General features: G+C 39.9%; 3 protein-coding genes across 3 annotated transcripts in view; all 3 read left to right on the top strand.

Annotated features, from left to right (window-relative positions):
* The first annotated feature begins 3,660 nt into the window (after window positions 1–3,660).
* LOC110487952 (homeobox protein Hox-A7) lies at window positions 3,661–7,049 on the top strand. The gene is made up of 2 exons (XM_021559877.2): window positions 3,661–4,440; window positions 5,622–7,049. Exons 1-2 carry the CDS (start codon window positions 4,074–4,076, stop codon window positions 6,011–6,013), a joined length of 759 nt encoding a protein of 252 aa, XP_021415552.2. The 5' UTR covers window positions 3,661–4,073; the 3' UTR covers window positions 6,014–7,049.
* Window positions 7,050–8,251: 1,202 nt separating this feature from the next.
* Window positions 8,252–16,171, top strand: part of hoxa3a (homeobox A3a) — a 40,699-nt gene continuing 32,779 nt past the window's right edge. Inside the window, exon 1 of the mRNA XM_036971254.1 lies at window positions 8,252–8,588. The gene's annotated coding sequence lies outside the window, so the exon portion shown is untranslated. The remainder of the gene's footprint in view (window positions 8,589–16,171) is intronic.
* Window positions 9,080–15,813, top strand: LOC110487950 (homeobox protein Hox-A5). The gene is made up of 2 exons (XM_021559875.2): window positions 9,080–14,034; window positions 14,701–15,813. Exons 1-2 carry the CDS (start codon window positions 13,437–13,439, stop codon window positions 14,955–14,957), a joined length of 855 nt encoding a protein of 284 aa, XP_021415550.1. The 5' UTR covers window positions 9,080–13,436; the 3' UTR covers window positions 14,958–15,813.

Genomic DNA, 16,171 nt, shown 5'->3' with positions numbered 1-16,171 from the left:
TGGTTACTCTCGCAGGAACAACAGTTTAAGAGTGCAACAAAGTGATTTCACACCCTGCCTACGGTTTTACAATGCAAGTCTAATACCACGTTAAGGAATGTTTACGAATACAGTGCGCTCATCAGGAATACAACGTTTAGACATGTTTAGGCCTAATATGTTGATGCATCCTTTTCCTGCATAATTTGCGTTCTATAACATTGTTATTCTAATTGTTCTTATACAGATTATTTGACCTTTATTTAACTTGGCAAGTCAGTTAAGAACAAATTCTTATTTTCAATGACGGCCTAGGAACAGTGGGTTAACTGCCTTGTTCAGGGGCAGAACGACAGATTTTTACGTTGTCAGTTCTGGGATTCAATCTTGCAACCAGTTATTAATCCAACGCTCTTACCTTTAGGCTACCTGCCGCCCCAACATTATTAGCTATTGTGGTCGTAAGCACATCCAGGGCAGTATTTAATAATATAAAGATTTATAAAAATAGACGAAATAGTAGGCCTTAGTCTAGTTATACACAGCATGTTGTACATGCGTATCTTTACATTTTCTACACAAAGAAACCTAAAAGTTCCATTTTATACATGTCAAATGAATTGACAATCTAGATAATTAAGTACATTTTACTGGGCAAATAACGTTGAGTGTTTGATTGTCTTCAAAGAAAACAGGCATTTAGTAGGTCTAATTATTATAGTTAGAATGCGTTTATTTTTATCTTCAGGTTAGGCCTATAGGAAAACTTGACATAGGTAGTGTTTAATAAACAGAATTATCATGCAATATCAACATATGATTCAGAGTACAAGATGCAATTACATTTTGTAAAGTCAGTGGAAAACTATTTTCCACTTTTTTTCTGAAGTATTATTCATATTCAACATTTGCAATATGGTCCAACACAAGTAGCTTTTGGTCTGATTTGCGTTCAATTTGCTTTCGTACTATGATATGGCATATTGTAAAATGTGATCGGCTTTGCGTTTTAGAGTATGTTTGGTGATATTTAAATTTAGCCTAATTGTTTTATATGATCACTAACTCCACACACAGAATTGCATTTTTTAGTTTTGATCCCTCCTGTGTTTATTTCCAGATAACATTGTGGAATACGAAAGAATATACATAAACTTAACCTAATTAGGCCATAGCATATTGCAGATAAAACATAATAAATTCAGAGTTAAAGAAAGAAAGCTCGATAACACAAACATAGTAGATGTCTAAATGTAGGCCTACAAATAAATGCGGCTCATTTTGAGTATTCAAATTGACTTACTTAATTTGCTTACCTAACTTTTATGTTTTTAATTAATCACTTGCTTCATCTAGCATTGGGTTACCACTCAAAATAATTGTCTCTAATATTTCAATAACACTTGCTTCTTGTACTCATTACAACAAGTAATTTTATATATAAGCAATAAGGCCCGAGGGTGTGTGGTATATGGCCAACATACCATGGCTCAGGGCTGTTCTTAACCACGACGCAACACCGAGTGCCTGGATACAGCCCTTAGCCTTGGTATATTGGCAATATACCACAAACCCCCGAGGTGCCTTATTGCTATTATAAACTGTCTACCAACTTAATTAGAGCAGTACAAAGAAATGGTCTTTCAGCCAATCAGCATTAAGGGCTCGAACCACCCAGTTTATAATATATTTTTGGAAACACGAGTTACACAACAACAGTAATTCAAATAGGAAACAATGTATAATGGTTACAATTGTAAATGGTATTATTTTAATCACAGTAATATACAATAAATTGTTGTAAAGTAAATTATGACAAGCAATCAAATGTAGCCCACCTATATTCTGACTATATGTTAAACGTATAAAAACAATTAACTATGTACATGTGGTGCTCTTTCCTTTGTGTACTATAATCAGAATGTTTTGATGTTTGTTGTAGACTCTCACATATAGTTCCGTTTTAGCACCTAGACATGTAGCTAGCTATTCGATGGAATTGAAGAAAAGCTTTTAAAGAAATACACAATGCAGTTTTATATTCTTAGTTGTGTATAAATTCCAGATGTAATGTTATGAGGGGGTGGGAGCGATGGTGTTATGCTGTATTGTGAAAAGTAAGGTATAACTGCAACAGGACAGCGGTTTTCTTTTGAACCAATGACATTGTATTTTGTGTCATTTCATATGTTCCCACAGTGTTTACTCTGTCGTCTGTGTGTGTTAATCCTACTCTGTAGTCTGTGTTAATCCTACTCTGTAGTCTGTGTGTGTCAATTCTACTCTGTAGTCTGTGTGTGTTAATCCTACTCTGCAGTCTGTGTTAATCCTACTCTGTCGTCTGTGTGTGTTAATCCTACTCTGTAGTCTGTGTGTGTTAATCCTACTCTGCAGTCTGTGTTAATCCTACTCTGTCGTCTGTGTGTGTTAATCCTACTCTGCAGTCTGTGTTAATCCTACTCTGTCGTCTGTGTGTGTCAATCCTACTCTGTAGTCTGTGTTAATCCTACTCTGTAGTCTGTGTGTGTCAATTCTACTCTGTAGTCTGTGTGTGTTAATCCTACTCTGCAGTCTGTGTTAATCCTACTCTGTCGTCTGTGTGTGTTAATCCTACTCTGTAGTCTGTGTTAATCCTACTCTGCAGTCTGTGTTAATCCTACTCTGTAGTCTGTGTGTGCTAATCCTACTCTGCAGTCTGTGTGTGTTAATCCTACTCTGCAGTCTGTGTTAATCCTACTCTGTCGTCTGTGTGTGTCAATCCTACTCTGTAGTCTGTGTTAATCCTACTCTGCAGTCTGTGTTAATCCTACTCTGTAGTCTGTGTGTGCTAATCCTACTCTGCAGTCTGTGTGTGTTAATCCTACTCTGCAGTCTGTGTTAATCCTACTCTGTCGTCTGTGTGTGTTAATCCTACTCTGTAGTCTGTGTTAATCCTACTCTGTCGTCTGTGTGTGTTAATCCTACTCTGCAGTCTGTGTTAATCCTACTCTGTAGTCTGTGTGTGTCAATCCTACTCTGCAGTCTGTGTTAATCCTACTCTGTAGTCTGTGTGTGCTAATCCTACTCTGTAGTCTGTGTGTGTTAATCCTACTCTGTCGTCTGTGTGTGTTAATCCTACTCTGTAGTCTGTGTGTGTTAATCCTACTATGTAGTCTGTGTTAATCCTACTCTGTAGTCTGTGTGTGTTAATCCTACTCTGTAGTCTGTGTGTGTTAATCCTACTCTGCAGTCTGTGTTAATCCTACTCTGTAGTCTGTGTGTGTTAATCCTACTCTGCAGTCTGTGTGTGTTAATCCTACTCTGTCGTCTGTGTGTGTTAATTCTACTATGTAGTCGGTGTTAATCCTACTCTGTAGTCTGTGTTAATCCTACTCTGTAGTCTGTGTGTTAATCCTACTATGTAGTCTGTGTTAATCCTACTCTATAGTCTGTGTGTGTTAATCCTACTCTGTAGACTGTGTGTGTTAATCCTACTCTGTAGTCTGTGTGTGTTAATCCTACTCTGTAGTCTGTGTGTGTTAATCCTACTCTGTAGTCTGTGTGTGTTAATTCTGCTCTGTAGTCTGTGTGTGTTAATCCTACTCTGTAGTCTGTGTGTGTTAATTCTACTCTGTAGTCTGTGTGTGTTAATCCTACTCTGTAGTCTGTGTGTGTTAATCCTACTCTAGTCTGTGTGTGTTAATGCTGCTCTGTAGTCTGTGTGTGTTAATTCTACTCTGTAGTCTGTGTGTGTTAATTCTACTCTGTAGTCTGTGTGTGTTAATTCTACTCTGTAGTCTGTGTTAATTCTACTCCGTAGCCTGTGTGTGTTAATTATACTCTGCAGTCTGTGTTAATTCCACTCTGCAGTCTGTGTGTGTTAATTATACTCTGCAGTCTGTGTTAATTCTACTCTGCAGTCTGTGTGTGTTAATTCTACTCTGTAGTCTGTGCGCCATAATGATATTTCTGGCCCTGCTGGAGATTGGCTACAGCGGTCACAGGGCTGGATCACGTGGTTTGGTGTAAATCTAGGGTGTATTGCTGTCATTTATCACACTACCTCGTAAAAACGACACTGAAGATTCTGACCCAACAAATCACACGGAAAAAATATGAGCTCTTATTATGTGGATGGTCTTTTTAGCAAATATACGGCGACCGGTTCTTTCTTCCCAAATGCCGACCAGGGTTCGTGCGCTCTTCGACCCAGTGGAGAAGGACCCGCATCTGTTCACAGTGCCGCAGCCCCTGCCTTCCCAACGTCCTTGTCCGGACTTTACAACGTCAACAATGCTATTTACCAGAGCCCCCCGATGTTTACTCCTGCTTATGACCAGGGGCCGGACGTGCACAGTCTGCACTGCAGCTCTTTCGACCAGAGCCGTCTGTTCGGGGACAGCTGCATCCAGCCGGTGCCGGGTCCACTCACCTCGCCAGAGGACAAACACTACCGGATGTACCCCTGGATGAGAACATCAGGTATGATCTTACATGGGACAACTTACTGTTGTCTTAATTAATGGTGCAATTAATTCCGTGAAGCCATTGGTATTGCATGGAAATAATCCGATTTTTTTTAAATGAGTTAGTTGTGTGACCATAAATTAATTATCCCTCCGCTTCTGTAGTGTTCATCGCGAAAAGACATTGCCACTGTTTTTGTTGTTGTTGCTCTTCTACGGTTTGTGGCAGTAAAATACCAGGCTATAAATTGTAGTGTTAATCATTGCTCGTGCGCTCTGCAGTTCGCCCTTTTGATTGGGCTCAGAATGGCAGTTGTGATTAACATAATCAGTTTCAGGAACCTATTTGTACACAGGGATATAACTAAACTATAGTGGTGGCTGTAAACAATATCAGTAGACCAGTCGGAGCAGTGGTATTGATACTAGTGTCTCATTAGTACGGAATTGGTAGGCAGGACAGTGTCTAAAAAATACCATTGAAATAGCAGTAGTAATTGCTTATGGGCTGTGGGTATGACCTAGTAACGGTGGACTAACACATGCTTCTAATTGGAGAGGCATGCAGTGCATTAGCAATAGGCTACAGGCTAGAATCCCAGCTGGAATATTTGTAACGGACGGAAGTCTGAGCCAAAACAGCACTTGACAGTCCGAAAACATTTTGAGAAAGAAATCTTAGCAAAAATGGCGCAGAATGACAGACTGTGGCACGCTTTTTAAAATTTTATTATTTTCTATAGAAAAAAATCCAAGAATCCAAGATCACATAATTGTCATGTGTGTCATTATCAGTATCAAGTTATTATCAGAGTTATTACAAATGGCATGGTTTTAGAGCAATTTGCAGGATTTTTTTATTCGTGGGCCTAGTGTGAAAATGCTATGTACAAATGTAGGATCTTCATTTGAGCCAGTTTCCAACAACAGGAAAATAATCCTGCAGCAACAGGAAATGTGAATTATTATGTGCATTATAGTAAATGAACATTTCTTGTAGGGCTTTATGCAGTTTTCGTTAGGGCAAATCAAGCCTGGCATTTTAAAGTGGAAATGACCAACTTTAGAAGCCTTTTAAAATATCAAATACTCTAGAAGTTTCAATTTCCTGCTGCGTAGGAAAATTCTCAACAACAAAAGAGTGATCAAATTAAGATCCTGCATATGTACATCGATTAAAACCATTCTTTATTTCAGATCCAAACAGAAAGCGTGGACGTCAGACGTACTCCCGGTACCAGACACTGGAGCTGGAGAAAGAATTCCACTTTAACCGGTACCTGAACCGCCGGAGGCGCGTGGAGATAGCACACGCGCTCTGCCTGACTGAGCGCCAGATCAAAATCTGGTTCCAGAACCGGAGGATGAAGTGGAAGAAAGATCACAAGGACAAGTCTTCGAGCTCAAACCTCAGTACCAACTCAGAGAACGTAAACAAGGATGGGGATGGTAATCCGGTAAACAACGGACACTCCAAGACCCAGGAGGCAGAGCAAGGAGACTCCCCGTCTGCGGGTGTGGCGTCAGAAACCCCTGCAAGAGAAGGAGTTGGCGACGTAGAGGCTATTAATGAAAGAAACACTCCATAAATGTTTGTATTTGTCAAATGTTAAAGATGTATACTCTCATAGAATCGACACACTCTGTTCATCATGTTTGTTTATCAATTTAGAGATTAGTAAGGATTGGTGAAACGACTTGCAGGCTGAAGTTGAGAAGCACTTATTTATTGTACTGTATACAAGCTAGTGAAACACTGTCTCTAGCAACCAAGGGCATATGTCTATGTGCACATGAAAAGGAACGGATACTACCTATTTACACTATAGTATTATTATGAAAACTAAATTTGATCTTTGAATGGAGAAAAGGCATACTGTAAATGTTATTCAATAATACATATTATTGGTTGGGAGCTATTAGATATTTTACTACTGAAATAACATTCCTGAACAGAGAACTACCTAATGCGACAGTTTTCAATTTCAATTAACTTAGACAAAGGGACCTTTTTCGCATTCTATTTGTTTCTATTTCAAATGGAAATAAATGCAAATGTTGCGTAAAAGTGCTAATAACTAGCTAATATGGCTTTAACGTTTTACTGTCCCTTATTCTCGTTATATTGCACTGCTGTAGCTGTTACGATTTGGCGTATTCCTATAGCTTATATTTGTGAGAACTTATCTTTTGGGGCCATGTAGAGATTGTAATACATATTCGCATGATTCCAATACCCTACCTCAGAGACTACATACCTATTCGGCTACTACTGTATCACTGAATTTCAATACTGTATAACTTCTTGTATATGTGTGAAATTGAAGTCTTTGTAAATACTGTGACGTCGTGTTGTTAGTGTATTTTTGCATCCTCGTATACGTCAATCACATTTTTGGTGGACATGAGTGTGTCTGCTTGCATGTGTTTGTAGGCTATTTGTAAATTAGGGAAATAGTGTTTTCTTTTATCTGATCAAATGAATACAAGAGAACTGCTCCAATGTTCAGAAATAACCTATATGCTCCCTCCACATCTCTGCTTTGACTCGGAGGTATTCGTATTTTGACATTATGCAAGACACAATATGAATCCAATAAAAACAAAAGCCTTCAGTTTTGAAAATAGCTTCGTAACGAATTTCCTGTAAAACAACCATACATTTATAAGAACTTTAGACAAAATGTTAAGAAAGCACATATAGTCAACATGCCAAAATAGATGGATGGATAAAAATACTTGTCTTCATTTTTCACGTTCATTTAGTTCTACATTTATTTTTATATGACAATAAATATTGACAACACTAAGCCTACAAATTATACTATTACATAACACACTATCTGGCTCATTCAGCAGGAAAAGTGAAAAGAGCTGATGAAACCCATGACACGTTTTTAAAGGAGTAGTCCATTATTTTACAACTTAATTTGAGATGGTTCCTCACCCTGAAAGTAGAACCTGCAATCCATGGTGCTACACACACCACAAGTTAACAATCATTGGAAGTGATGGGGGCATGTGAGCATGTTTTTTAAAATAGCCAAAGCACCTTTAAGTAACATCAAACTAAATATGGAATTGATTAGAATTGATTTCAGGTGATTTTTACCTTCTTTTTTAAAACATGCTCACATGCTCCTATAACTGCCATAGACTTTTAGCTTGTGGTGGCTAAGGTTACCTGAATGTTGTAGTGGCTGTTCAAAGAAAACTGAACCATGGATTACTACTTTCATCTAACATCAAGTTGTAAAATAGTGAACTACTCCTTTAATAAAGAGGCTAAAGCAGTGTTTCCAAAACTCGGTCCTGAGGACCCCAAGAGGTGCATGTTTTGTTTGTTGCTCTAGCACTACACAGTTGATTCAAATAATCAAAGCTTAATAATGGTGCTTGGGGTCCTCTGGACTGAGATTGGGAAACAATGGGCAAAAGTATGCTAACTATGAGGACATGAGACTGGACAGGCTGTGTATGTGTAGCCTACTGTGTAGGGGAAATGAATGTTGAATGTTTAACTGTGCATTCCCCCTCTTTCTGGTAAGATGGCGCCTAGCTCTGAACTGCCCCTTCTCCTCTCTCTCCATCTCCCCACCCGCTTTCCACCTCTCTCCTCTTGCTCTCCCTCTCTCACTAGGTCATAAATCTGTTGTTGTTTATGAAAATGTACAAAATAGCAATACAGCTTTAAGAGGCTCCTCCTTTCCCATTGGTCCACACCGGTCACATGGCATGGAGCCGTGAACATGAACTTTTTTTTATATATAATTTTCCAGAAGAGAACGTCACTCATTTAACAGCCTGTGTCTGCCACACAACCCTTTCTGTACTGTAAAAGCTTTTGCTCCTCAATGTCATTGTTTATGTATTTTCGTAATGGGTAATGCTGTTTCGCTTTTGAGTTGAGTTTTGTATTATGCAGTGGCAAGGAGCAGTGTCCCTTTCTTGGAACCGGACGGTTTGGATTCATTACCGTCGTTCTCGGTTTGGCACAATGGACGGATTGAGTGTGAGCGCGTCGTCGCCTGACCCCGGGGGCTCGTGGATTCGTCCAGGGACCTAACTGGCACAGCAGGGGATCTTCCCCGGTCTACCTCGCGCCAACTGCACCTGTCCGTCCGCTTCTCGCAACATCCCCACGCACCATGAAACCTGAACACGGTAAGAATACTTGCTTATCATGATTATGATTTTATATGATTTGGGAATCATTCATTAAATAAAGTGAGCATAAAAATAAAAACAAACACCATCACTATGCTTGTCCAGTATTAAAGTGTTGACTATCAGAAGATTGGTTGGAGTGTTCTAGGCTTCGTTAAAATGGGTTTTCTCCAATAATGTGATAATTTGATATGATATGATCATAATCTGCATGATTATTTATGATCATTGTTATGGTAGTTGATTGTGGTCTCTGGGCTTGACCTATCTAATTATGTCATTCAATATTTGTGTAGCCCTATGTATTTTCATTATGAGAACTTCAATAACTTATTAGCATGCATGTATGCTATTTGTGTTTTCTTTATTTGTTGCAATTTGAATTGGGTGGTCTGTCGGCAGCTGGGTATTGGGACTGTAGCCAATAGGCTATTCTCTGTCGCCCTCTTGTGGGAGAAGTGTGGTCTTCGTTTGGTTATGACTTTGTTCCCATTTTGCTATTTTCAGTCTACATGGTTGTGCCAGCACAGTTCAACCACAACACAGTGCTGTTTTCTAGCACGAATCCCAATCAATGTGTATATTGTGTTGCAGTTGTGTTAATCTATATACTGTATGCTGTATAGGACCGCGTGCAATGCCAGGGCTGTGGGTTCGATTCCCACAGGGGACCAGTAAGAAAAAGTCAGCCTCGTTTTATAGACTAGAAGAAACATAGCAATCGAAAATCCGGTACACTCAAATTAGTATGATATGTTTAGTTTGGTATGGTTAAATAACACGGACGTTTACTTAAGCAATAAATGAAAGGAGGATGGATAGGTGGGGTATAAAGGCAAATGTCTAGCAAACCGAAGGTTGCGTGTTCGAATCTCATCACAGGCAACTACTTACTACTTTGCAAATACATAACATATTAGTTAACCTAGCTAATCTTAGCCACCTAGTTAACTTTAGCAACTTTTGCAATTCGTAACATATCATACGAATTTGAATTTGTAACACATCATACGAAATGGATGACTAATTAATACATACCATACAAATGTAACATATCATACTAATTTGAGTGTCCCGGATTTTTGTTTACGGTGTTACGTTTACTTCCGAGTCCAGGAGGAAAATGTACGAACATGTGTGCACTCACTACTCTAATTCGCTCTGGGTAGGAGTGTCTGCTAAATGACTAAAACGTTTCTAATGTATACTATCTTATATTAGCTTAATCTCGAGTGTTCTTGTCTTCCTCTCCTGTTTTCTACCCCAATGAGGTAACATCAGCACCACATCACAGAAAGAATACCCTCATCAATGACCCCTTCATCTCGATATTGTGCATACCTATAATAATTATAAACTTTCTAGCAACACAAATAAGAGTGATGTGATATTGTGCTGTTCAGTAATGGCATTGGCCCTTTCATGTTGGGCCTGATGGCTGGAATTGATTGTTGTGAATTACTGTATATGCTTGACATTTTTGTATTGGATGTTTACGAAATTGAAGTTAATCCTTCCTATTTTTCCCGGCTCAAAAGCCTACAGAATAGAATATAACATTTTAAGGTGTAGTCTACAAAAATGTCCCAAAGAATGATAAAACACCAAGACTTGTTGAGAAATGAGTATACCAAGAAACAAATACAATCATTATGAGCCATAGACTAGAAAGGAAATACACTTTCGCTTAAAATGGGGTTCTGATTAGGACAACAGATAGTCAGTGTTCTTTACATAAGATCTCTCTCTGTATGTCACAGATAGACACCATCATGTGACCGTAGATGATTACCTCAAAATTATGTTACAGAATAGACCAAAGCGTCACAATTGATATGGCAAGATTATTACCTCAAAATACTGACACAAATAAGACTCTGAGAGACCAAAACGTCACAATTGGCATCAATACCAAAGAAGGAGTACAGCACAATACCATACTGTTGTATTGCATTTTAATAATGCGTGTGTAGTTGCTGTGTCCGTGTCAGTATGCTTAGTTTCCTTCGATGAGTTTGCGTCTATTACAAGCGAATCCGTTACGGTTCACCTACCCGTTGAATGCCTGTTTTTAGTGTTCCATTTAACCTTAGCGTCTCCAATTGAATACCATCGTCGAGATGGGCAGTGGTAATGCAACCACTCGAGTGGACATTAGAAAATGGCCTTGCTGCGGCTCCACTGCACTATACAAAATCTAGGGTATCTGAAATGCATGCAGATTGAACAGTTTAGGCTATTGCGCGTGTAACACAGCCCACGTAGCTAATTACATTTATGAGCAAATAAAACTGAAGCGTCGTGAAATTTTACTCACTCATCGATCAAGGTTCGGATCTGAATTTCAAATAGTTGGCCTTTTACGGTCTGGGAAGCATGCGCTCCCCTCGCTTATGTGCGCCACTAGCACGCACACAGATTGCCGAATCCTGACGCTTCTACCAGATGCGGACATTAGTCTTGTTCGTTTTTTCTAGACTTTTACCTTTTCCCTCACTTTACTCTCCCACTTCCTGGTTTGCCCATTGTCCCCTGGGTGGGATAATTTCTTGGGAACTTTGTTTCTATTGGCCATTGATAAATCAGATGTTAGCTCTTAGGCTCTCTCTCGCTAACAACCTATTTAAAACCTCAATCACAAACACTCCTGGCCATTATAAAGCACAGAACCTATCCTCGCTCCTTCCAACATCCGGAGCATGTTTGAACGCGTTCTCTCAAACTATCCCTGAAAGTCAAGACCCGGGCTCGGATAGAGGGCTCCTTCATACACCGCTGTACACATCTGGTCCTGAGTGCAGATTGTTCCTCGGCTCCTGCGGTGCCCGAAGGGGCCATATTACCTCTGTGAGTCTGCATCCTTCGGACAGACACGGAGACGTATCCATCACGCTGTTAGTGCCAGCGTGGGGCGTTGTGTAGCCTAAATATGGGTTATCGTCTTTTGGGGACTATAGGACCGAGAGGTCCAATGGACTATGGATAACCAGAGCCTACTCCTGTAAAACTGGTTGCAACTGGCCGTCGCGAGCGTGCCTGAGTGTCCAGTAATCCATATGGAGTGCACTATTTTCTGCTAAGTAGACGGAATGAGCAGTATCTTTTGTAAAGCTAAATGTTTTTAAAATGCTGTTGCTCTGCCTGCACCTGCACCAGCTACTTCTATTTTAGGTACAGGTGACCTCTAAGTTACACCAACTAATCAGCAACTCCACACCGATTAACATGATTTAAAACCAAATTCTGCTAAAATAATGTAGTAATATGTTTGTTATTGCCATTGCTGGTTTTGAGCCTACAGTTGTATTACTTCTGCTGTTATACTGATAGGGCTTTCTTCGTATCATATTTCGAACCTAATTTTAGATTGTCATTATGCGGTGCCTTATCTTTCTATTTTTAAAACTTGACAAGACTTATCTGAGTTGAAATAGAGTCCTATAGCCTACTACATTCGCGTCCTCACTCCGAGGACATTGTCTATGGGTGTGAGGAAGATGCCGAGAGAGGCCAAGGCATTTCACCTAGGCACCTAGTCCATGTAAAATACACTAACATTCCTAAACCAAGAAATCCTGTTTATTCCCTCTATTGTCAGACATCATTTCAAAATATATATATTCTATATTCCCTTCTTCTCTTACTTTGATTTTCATTCATTCTTTCTTCATCGAATGCGAGAAACTTCGTGTGTTTAGATTCATTTCGAACGATATTCTGCTCCTCGTTTTCCTGTTCTTAAATTGACTTAAGTTATCCATATTGGCAAAAAATATATAATGACAATAAAATTGATATTATTGTTTCGCTGTAATGTCTGCTAGAGCTTAGGCTTTTAATTTGGAACCGTAGCAAAATTTTACGCACGTACATTGAACCAATTTAAACATCACACACTTAATTCAGGCAATTTTTGTTGATCAAAACGTGCTTTATTCACGTTAAGTATTTATGGAATTTCAATCGAGGGGTAAATAATTGTCTAATAATACTATTGTACGGTAGCTTACTTTCTGTCATCTTAAAAAAAACGAAACAGTAATTCATTTGAAGTGCCTAATTTTTGAGAGCATCTAACAATTTTAGGAATAACGGTTGATCTGCAGGTTGACCAAGCTGTTCACACCATTAGCCTGAACTAAGGAGGATATTCATGCACATATAGATGGTTGATTACTAAAATTCAAAGATTTGTAACATGCTTTAACGAAATATTCAACTAAATGTAAGGTGCTAGACAATTGTTTTTGATATTTTAGGCTAGTGTTTTATTCCCAACTATAAGGATAATGTTTAATGTTGAATTTCTTTCTGTACTCTGTGTCAGTGGAGAGGTTGTATAGTCACTATTCAGTGCGTTTCTTGTTGTATTGTTTGCCGCAATGGTCGTTAACCTCTGAACGACCCTGTTCTGAAGCCACGCCTCAAACACCGTCGCAGGCAGTGCGAGATTGTGGCCGGAGGATGGCGCGCAAGGACAATCCAAGAGATGCAACCCGGGCCCCGCGAGCGCCCTGCCCAGGCGCACTCCCAGGCGCGCGCCCATAACATCCCACCCAGATTTCCTACTTGTGCACGAGTTTACCTCTGGAGGTCATCAAGCAGGATTTACGACTGGTCAACAAAAGCACGTGATTCTCAGCCGTAACCCATATTTGGGTGCCTACGTAAGAGAGAATCAAGTACACGTTCTACTCATTTCCCTAATTCATCATAAATTGTGCAAGGGTGCTATAGAAGAAGCAAAAGCATCAAGAGCCACAAATCAAGCACACACGTTACTATTTTCTCCAAAAATAAAAACAACAAATACCTGCGAAACAACAGTATTTGAATAGTCAATCAATGAGCTCCTATTTTGTAAACTCATTCTGCGGTCGCTATCCCAATGGCGCCGACTTCCAGTTACATAATTATGGAGACCACAGCTCAGCAAACGACCAATACAGGGACTCAACGACCATGCATTCCAGCAGGCAAGGTTATGGTTACAACGGGATGGACCTCACTGTCGGTCGCGGTAATGGGCACTTTGTGGCCAACGAGCGGGCACAGGGCTACTCCCCGAACCAGTCGGCGGCGGCAACAACGTCCTCTGTCGAGCCATCCAGGTACACCCAGCCCGCGAGCGCCACTGGGACGGCGCCCCTCTCGCCTGCACCTGACCCGCTCCGGTGCTCCTCCTCTGTCACAAGCTCGTCTACGGTCAGCGAGTCTCAACCGCAACACCGAGCCATAAAGAACTCCATAACTATCCCCTGCGCGACCCCGAGCTCGAGTTCGAACGGAGGCACGCTGTTGAACCAGGAGTGTGTGTCGAAAGCCTCCCCCCTCCTCGAGGAAGATAAGCCCGCTGGAAGAGAGCAGACAACTTCCCAACATTTCACCGACGGTGCCCAGCCTCAGATCTACCCCTGGATGAGGAAACTGCACATAAATCATGGTAAAATAGCTTTACATGTTGATTAGGTAGACGTTTATGTTTATGTTTTGTACTTGTCGTGGACATGACGTCCTATAGCCATTTAAGCTGTGCTTGTTGACATTTTCGATGGTAAAAAGTATTTAACCGAATCATCCCATAAGAGAAAAATAATCTGTATTTGGTAGTAGTAATGGTTAAGCGGTGTAATGGCGAGATTTACGCCACCTGTTCACCTGTATATTTGTACCCAAAGCGTTGGAAAATAATTCAACGTGGCATGAAAACAGAACATTTTCATGTTACCAAAATGCAGGAGGTGAACGTTTTGTTTAAATATAGGATTTTCTTTTGCCATAATTGTGTATTATTCTAAATGTTTATGGTATTTTTATAAGACAAACTTTTGGGAATTAATTGGCACTTCCACTACATTTTATGGTGTGGGAAAGGTGAATAGTGTGTTTATGTGGACTGAGCTGCATCGAAGTGTGATCATGAATAAAGTAATTTTTTTACTATATAATAATCATTGCATAAAGCGTTAGTAAACATTATTGATCAATAAAAAAATAAATGTCCTTGCATTGTTGCCAGGTAAACCTGCATAAAGAATTAGTAAACATTGTTGTGTAGGTTGCTATTTTGATTATGGGTTTATTGTTGCGTCCTGTGTGTTACCACCAGACAGTCTCACTGGACCAGAGGGGAAGAGGGCGAGGACAGCATACACGCGCTACCAGACCCTGGAGCTCGAGAAAGAGTTCCATTTCAACCGGTATCTGACCCGCAGACGGAGGATCGAGATAGCGCACGCGCTCTGCCTATCAGAACGCCAGATCAAAATCTGGTTCCAGAACAGAAGGATGAAGTGGAAAAAGGACAACAAACTGAAAAGCATGAGCATGGCAGCGGCAGGGGGTGTAGGGTACCACCGTCCCTGATATTTGGTTCCCCTATGAGCTCTAATAAAATAATACAACGCTTGGGAGAACTTCCATTCATTTTTACATTGCGAAAGACTTTCCGATGGCTGTTTTGGGACAGTGAACATGCAGTTGTCCATACTCCGGCCTTTTCAAAAATACTTTCCTCTATAGTTATATTTATTTTGACCGTGATAATGCTTGTGTGAGTAAAAAAATAAACATTCTGTACATTGTTTGTCTTAGAGAACAAACCAATGGGAAATACATGTTTGTTAACTTATTTCTTGTTCAAAATATAATAAACTCGAAGTTACCGCAAAAAAAGTCCATTAACTATTCAATAAAAGTTGTGTAGCCTATTGCACTTGTAAAACAGTATAGAAACTCGAATAATTAATGAGTTGATAAAAAAATGGTGTTGCTTTTGTGTATAGCCTTTGTTTTATATGTAAGTATGTATTTATTTGTTCAATGTATTGTACCAAACTTAGATAACTTGTTCCTTATTGTAGACAGACGTATAAGCCTTACGCGATTGTTGTGCGTTGTGAACACGTGACGGGACCGCAGTTCTGCCCCATTGCGTGTAGCTGTGCCTTTGTATCCTTCTTTTACACGAGCTACTGTAAATCTGTTCACCTGGCGCAGCTTCTTAGAATGTGTGTTTCTGTCTTGTACGTTCCCCTCTATGTTGGATGTGAAGGGTTCCATAGTGGATCCCATTGCCTACGTGTATAGCTCCATCGTGCTATACGCTTTTTGTAAATGTTTTTAAAGAATGACTGGAAATTGAAAATAATATTATAGTGATGATGCTGATTATAATAAACTTTCTACTGGAACGACAGAGACTGTAAATGATTTGTTAGTTCGATTCTTTAACTTACTTCTTCATGTGCCTCACGGAAAAACGAAAGTGTGTATGTTTTTGTAAGGTTTTTGTTGTTGAATGTAAAGTTTTTAGGCCTGCAGTAACTCGTTTTTTTCTAGGTCAAGACTATAGGCCTTTCACTCCATTGATTGCAATTAAAACTTTAAAAGTTAAACTTTTCTAGCTAGTTTCAAGGTCGAGAAAATCAACAGGTAGCAAAATCTATGTCTGCACACTTTACTCACCTTTGTGCGTAGGGATAAAGCGGGTCCTTGCCAGTGACCGGCTCGAGGGGCTCTGCGTCCCATCTGCTCGAGTTTACTACTATCAGAGAATCAGTTCACTTTTCGAAACGTAA

The sequence above is a fragment of the Oncorhynchus mykiss genome, chromosome 32, assembly GCF_013265735.2.
Source record: "Oncorhynchus mykiss isolate Arlee chromosome 32, USDA_OmykA_1.1, whole genome shotgun sequence".
In the NCBI taxonomy this organism is placed as follows: domain Eukaryota; kingdom Metazoa; phylum Chordata; class Actinopteri; order Salmoniformes; family Salmonidae; genus Oncorhynchus; species Oncorhynchus mykiss.
Note: the sequence above shows the minus strand (reverse complement) of the source record. Positions and strands in the feature narration are given on the sequence as shown.